Here is a 6,975-nt window from a genome sequence, read left to right as displayed (position 1 = left end):
CTCCTAGCCTGGTTGGGGTCTGATGGCCCTGCCTTTGTGCTTGGTACAGATCTGCTCCCCGGCTCGGTACCGGCGGGCCACCGCCCGTCCCTGGTCCTACGGTTCCGCTGACCTGCACCACTCCTGCAGACGGCCACCACCGTCTGCCGACCTTCCTGACGGTGCCTGGGCTTTAACCCAGACACACACAGTCTCTGCTTCCACCTCCAACTCCACTGCACTTCAACTCCAGACTCTAACTAACTGTTTTTCCCGCCTCCAGGACTGTGAACTCCTCGGTGGGTGGGGCCAACCGCCTGGCTCCACCCCACCCGGTGTGGACATCAGCCCAAGGATTTTTAGGTTGACGGGTGTTCCCTACCAGGGGAGGGTGTGTGTGTGTGTGTGTTGTTCTACTGTGACCCCTGGGGTCCAGGGCGTCACAGATACACACACACACACACACACGTGTTACACATAGGTATAGAAGCCGGTATTCTGAATGTTAGACTGATGTAAGCCATCCTGTGTCTGTAAGGCATACAGAGAGTGGTTATAAATCTCCACCATTAGAGTGGATACGCCTTGACGTTGGCTGTTGGGCTCACATAAAATTGGCCTTTTTGATATGCTAAGTTCTTTCTTATAGAAACCATCTTGTCTTATAACTGATTGATGTCATAGGGTTCAGCTAACACTGATGGGCGGGGAAGTTTCACATTTCTGCACACACCGTTGCGACTCGTATTCGTGCATGGTAATTTCTTTGTTTGGGATACTATATAAGCTGGTCACATGATGTAGTCACATGATGTAATAAAACAGAGACTTTCAGTACACCATGCTAGGCCGTGCTGTATTAATTTTTCCAAGCGCTTGTAAAACAAATCTTAATAATTTGGAATTCCAATGGCATAGACGGAGTGAATTTCACTCACAATATCTTAGCATTTCAGAGTTCAACAGTCTCTTTATTTGTTATAATACATCTCATGTATGATACCATAATTTCCCACGGGATCAATAAAGTGTATGTATCGTATCTTATCGTATGTTCAGTATGCACCTGTTCACACTTGCGTGTTAGGATGTGCCACTAATCTTTTTCCTTAGATATCTCCACTGATGCTGTTGTGTGGGCAATTTTAGGTACCTGGATTGTGCATACGTCCTGCAATATGGGTGTAATATAGAGGAATATGTCTTCGTTCCTCAGGACCAGTTGCAGTCATGGATTCGAGGAAACATCAGTGAATGCGCTCGCTCCATATTTATATTTGATGAAATGGACAAGCTCCAACCTGAACTTATTGATGCCATCAAGCCTTTCCTGGACCACTATGAGCACCTTGATGGAGTTTCCTACCGCAACGCAATCTTCATTTTTATCAGGTACTCAGCTCCATATGTCACTGTTGGAGTAAAAGCATCAGACGCCCACAAAAGTGAGAGAACAAACCCCAGAATCATAGTCACCAGACCCTGAACGGAAAAGTGTGGAACGCGAGGACCTGTGGTGGAACGCATCGAGTACCTGTGGTGAAACACACACACCTAATGATACCGTACTGCTCCCGGGACCTGGGACGCAGTGGAACGTGAGGACCTCCAGTGGAACACATTTGAGGACTTGCACTGGAACACATCGATGTGATACACCTCAGGTCCTACACGTGTTCCACCGCAGGTCCTCGCGTTCCACAGCGCTGCCGGATGGAAGTGCTATGGTATCACTGGATGTTTCTGTGTGTATGTGTATGATGATCCAGAGATCTGATATGTGTGTGAGAGTGCTGGCTGGAAGCAGGGGTGGACCGATGTGAAGCACAATAGGACCTGCTGGGATCGAAGGAGGACTTTGGAGCGACGCAGGTGACCAGTGTCTGGTAAGTATGATTCTCCTGGGAGGTGTCTGCCTTTTTATGGGGAGGTAAACTTACCCCAAACCCGTGCTTCTCCAGAAATACAGTAAGTCCTACCCCAAAAATAAGCCCTAGCACATTTTTCAGGGAAAAAAAATAATATGACATTGTCTTTGTCTAGATCAAAATCCTCCGTGTGTGAGATCAATGTATAATTTAGATTAGAAAATAATTCTGAGTTTATGGTCTGTGTGGTTTCCCCTCAGCAATGCCGGTGGTCATCTGATCAATAAGCTGATGCTAGAACTTTGGAATTCGGGGAAAAGGAGAGAAGATCTGGAGCTGAAGGATGTGGAGGACAAGCTGTCTACGGAACTGTTCAATAACAATAAAAGTGAGTGGCCACGTCGTATCTTGTCACAAGTTCCCAATGCAACTCTATAAGATACAGAACGAGACTCTCATAGAGATGCAGTGAGTTGGGACCTCCGATGCGTTCCATGAGACAGTGGAGCAGCCGGCAGGTCACAAGTCACAGACCAACCGGAGCACTGCTAGAAGCAGATGAAGAGGGTGGAAGGTGAGTATAAGACCGGGGGCAGGGAACTGACATTTACTCTTTTCCACCAATACTATTCTCCACCACTTCATTTCTCCACCACTAATCTTCTTTCCCACTACTCCTCTTTGCCACCACTCCTCTTTCCCACCACTCCTCTTTCCCACCACTCCTCTTTCCCACCGCTTCTCCTTTCCTTTTCTCCACCACTAATCTTCTTTACCACTCCTCTTTCCTACCGCTCCTCTTTCCCACCACTTCTCGTTTCCTTTTCTCCACCACTAATCTTCTTTACCACTCCTCTTTCCCACCGCTTCTCGTTTCCTTTTCTCCACCACTAATCTTCTTTACCGCTCCTCTTTCCCACCACTTCTCCTTTCCTTTTCTCCACCACTAATCTTCTTTACCACTCCTCTTTCCCACCGCTCTTCTTTCTCACCACTTCTCTTTTCCTTTTCTTCACCACTAATCTTCTTTACCACTCCTCTTTCCCACCGCTCTTCTTTTCCACCGCTCCTCTTTCCCACCGCTCCTCTTTCCCACCACTTCTTTTATCCTTTTCTCCACCACTAATCTTCTTTACCACTCCTCTTTCCCACCACTCTTCTTTGCCACCGCTCCTCTTTCCCACCGCTTCTCTTTTCCTTTTCTCCACCACTAATCCTCTTTCCCACTCCTCTTTCCCACCACTCTTCTTTCCCACTCCTCTTTCCCACCACTCCTCTTTGCCACCACTTCTTTTATCCTTTTCTCCACCACTAATCTTCTTTACCACACCCCTTTCCCACCACTCCTCTTTTTCCTCCTCTTTTCTTTTCCTTTTCTCCACCACTAATCTTCTTTCCCACTCCTCTTTCCCACCACTCTTCTTTCCCACCACTCTCCTTTCCCACCACTTCTTTTCCTTTTCTCCACCACTAATCTTCTTTACCGCTCTTCTTTCCCACCGCTCTCCTTTCCCACCACTTCTCTTTTCCTTTTCTCCACCACTAATCCTCTTTCCCACCGCTCCTCTTTTTCCTCCTCTTCTCTTTTCCTTTTTTTCCAACATTCGTCTTCTATACCACAGTGGGAAAACTCCTTCCTCCATCTTCCTCAGACAGTCAGGTGATTCATTGCCAGTTGCTCACTGCTCGGGACCACAACATGCAACACACTCATCTTTTTTATATATTTTTTTTATTTTTATATATATTTTTATATATATATAATTATGTTCTTTTATTGTAAACTTTAAACATTTTATAACACCCCCCCCCACAGATAATACAAATCCCCAACCCCACCACCCTTTATGCCAAAATCGAAATGTTCCTGCATACATAACATATTTCTTAAAGTGCATTGCATCTTTATATACACAAGGAACAGTGCAACAAATTGCACAATATGGTGGCACAAACATCACTTTATTACCTACAAGGAGAATTAATCCGGACCCCAAACATCTCGTAGTAAAGAACATCTGTAACAGGTCATCTCAAGTCTTACCACCCTCTTATAAGATAAGTAATGATGTGTTTTCTTCTTTCTTGCCCAGGTGGCTTCTGGCATAGTGGCCTCATTGAGAAGAACCTGATTGATTACTTTGTCCCCTTTTTGCCTCTCGAGTTCCGTCATGTGAAGAAGTGTGTCTTGGCGGAGCTCAGACTTCAAGGTCTTCACGAGAATGAAACTTTGGCATCTCAGGTCGCTAGCAATATGCCATATTTCCCGGAAGAGACAAAGTTGTTTTCTGCAAAAGGCTGTAAGACTGTTCCGAGCCAGCTTGCCATTACTCTTTAGCTGACCCACCATGATGCCACGTGTGGTGCCACAAAGTGTGCAGACATCGACCGCGCCCTACACTTTTCTTCCCTCCGTTGGCAGAAATTAAGGAGCTTTTTATCCATATTGAATAACATCTATAGATCTCAGGAGAGCACTACACTTCATAGAATCATAGAATATTAGAGTTGGAATGGACCTCCTGGGTAGTCCTCCATCTAGTCCATTTGCTGCTGATAGTATTGGTTACCCTTGATTTGTCTGTTCTATGGCAGTGATTCATGAGTTAATGAAGGGTCTTTTTTGCACATTTTTTCATTAGCTACTATATATTGTGAGATAGAGACAGAACTTTGTGCAGGGATTGTAATATCTCCCCAAGATTCCCATCCATACTAGGTTCTCATCCTTGGATATAATAATGTATAGATTTGGTAACTCCAGATTTTGGGCCTGGATTTTTATGGAATGATGGGCAGATTTTTTGTCGTTCCCCCTCCTGGCCTGGCTTTCTCTGTAGCCTTCAGTCAGTCCAGGCGTTGGGCTCGTTTATTATTGGGTTTCACAAAGGTGCACACTTTAGATGGGGGAAACTGTCTAACGAGGCTGAAGGTATCTGACCAAGAATCTACCGAGGACTGCAAGTCTCCAGGTGGGGCTATCGGTGAGAAGTTTCTTCTCCAGGTCATTGGCATTCTGACTATTTTTGTACTTTCGGTTTTTGTCATTTGGATTTACCAGTATTTTGTACACCCGCAAGAAAGAATAAAAGAACCTCTCTCTGACTTCATTGACTCCATTTTGCCTACCAAATTTATTAGCAGGGTTTTGCTTTCCGATATATTTTCATCAAGATTCTCATGTATTGACTACAAAGAGCATCTCTTACTCTGGAGGACTCATCACACTGATATGTTACATGGGCAGCCCATTGATTTCAAGACAAATTGTGTAATTCCTCCTTTCAGCTGCGGGGGAGCTGTGGTGGAATTGAACACTTGCTGCCAAGTTCCCCTCCACTTAGTTGGAGTTGGGGTTCCTTCTTATGTGTACAGAACATGTACTTTTCCGACTTAGAATTGCATATAATCTTTGTTGCTTTTCCTTATACCCAATATATACCCAATAAGGCTTCACCCCACCGAATATAGACCCTGATGTTTGCTGTTTGGCTCCAAAATCCCCTTTGAGTTTGGTTTCTGTTTGATCCCAAGATGCACCTCAATGAGGAAAGTGTACCGCCCCCGTGTCAGCGGCCGAGCCGCTCGGATCCGGAGCCGCGGTGGCTCGAGGGGTCTCCAGACCCGGGTGTTGGGGTCGCGCGGATACTCGAATTTTAAAGGGGGATAATATGTACAAGGGGGGATTGAAAGTTCGTGATGCCACCCACGGTGCGTGGTAAGATGGAATATCACCGGTGCTGTTGGGGAGCGCCCGGTGGCGGTGGTATGACAGTAAGGTGTTTTAACCCCTCCGTGGATAGGGTTTTTTTCCCTGGGGCCCGGTGATGGTAGTGAAGGGGTGCTGTTGGGGAAGACAGGGTTTCAGTGTACTCACTCAGTCCAAGAATACTAACACCGACAGCTTGTAAACCAGAATTCTGAGCACCTCTGCAGTCGGGAGGGAGCAAGCGTGGATCCGTGCCCCTTGGTGTTGCTTGTTAGCCTGTGGCCTTTTCCGTGGCATTTTCTTCACTGTTTGGACCCTATAGTGTGGAACTAGTCAGGTCCCGCTCACCCGTATGGCTAATGGAGTGAGCTTGCTCTCAGGGTTCACCCTTGGGATTTTCTGGACTGTGTTTGGGAAACTCCTATCCCATCGGTGCACTAGTACCCCGATTTTGGAGCTGGTGAGGGATGAATCATGAAGACTTCACCCCCGTCGGGTAAATTACCAGGACGCTTGAAGCTACTTCCCGGCCTAGGGTCCACGTACCCCGTCGTGCCCTGGCCCCTGCCCGGAGATGGTACAAGGCCGCCACCTGCTTTCCTCGGCAGTCCGTGCCCCTTGACACGATCCCCTGCGACCGGGGTTCCAGCTCCTACCAGGCCCAGACCAACGTCTGCCACCTAGGATTTCACAAGGAGCCCAGCTCCTGACCTCCTCTCACTTCTCCTCTCTGTTCACTCTCTCTCGCTCTCTGACTGACACTTCTCACTTACTCTCACCAACCCCCCAAGTGGGTGGCCCTATTCCCTTCAGACCCCCCACTGGTGTGTCTGGTGGGTGTGGTGCAGAGTGTTCCTAGGGTTTTGACTGGCTTGGCTCTTAGCAACACCAAAGAACAGGGATCTGTAACCAAGGAGGACTTGGATACTGTGCTGAAGGGCAGATTGCACAATACCCTGTGACCACCTGATAGGCCAGGGCGTCACAAAAGCATAGGGGGGAGCTGCAGTGAGTGGGATTCGTAAGAGGATCTTATCGGCCTTATACCAATGTTTTTCTATTTTCTGAATTTGTCTAGTAGCGATTGCTAGCGATGTCGCGAGCGATAGCACCCACCCCCGTCGTTGGTGCGATATGTGGTGATTGCTGTCGTAGAGAACATTATCGCTATGGCAGCGTCACACGCACATACCTTTTCAGCGACGTCGCTGTGACCGCCAAACAATCCCTCCTTCAAGGGGGAGGTGCGTTCGGCGTCACAGCGACGTCACTAAGCGGCCGCCCAATAGAAGAGGAGGGTTGGAGATGAGCGGCCGGAACATCCCGCCCACCTTCTTCCTTCCTCATTGCCGGTAGACGCAGGTAAGGGGATGTTCGTTGCTCCCGCGATGTCACACATAGCGATATGTGCTGCCGCAG

At 47.6% G+C, this 6,975-nt stretch overlaps 1 protein-coding gene across 1 annotated transcript in view; it reads left to right on the top strand.

The window, feature by feature from the left end:
- The window catches only part of LOC142250798 (torsin-1A-like), a 24,755-nt gene extending 19,818 nt beyond the window's left edge, over nt 1–4,937 (top strand). The window contains exons 3-5 of the mRNA XM_075323019.1: nt 1,196–1,371; nt 2,108–2,235; nt 3,941–4,937. Coding sequence (XP_075179134.1) covers nt 1,196–1,371; nt 2,108–2,235; nt 3,941–4,185 — 549 coding nt within the window. The 3' untranslated portion in view covers nt 4,186–4,937. The remainder of the gene's footprint in view (nt 1–1,195; nt 1,372–2,107; nt 2,236–3,940) is intronic.
- Nucleotides 4,938–6,975: the final 2,038 nt, after the last annotated feature.

The sequence above is a fragment of the Anomaloglossus baeobatrachus genome, chromosome 9 (assembly GCF_048569485.1).
Source record: "Anomaloglossus baeobatrachus isolate aAnoBae1 chromosome 9, aAnoBae1.hap1, whole genome shotgun sequence".
In the NCBI taxonomy this organism is placed as follows: Eukaryota; Metazoa; Chordata; class Amphibia; order Anura; family Aromobatidae; genus Anomaloglossus; species Anomaloglossus baeobatrachus.
The sequence above is the reverse complement of the archived record's forward strand: the minus strand, read 5'-3'. Positions and strand labels throughout refer to the sequence as shown.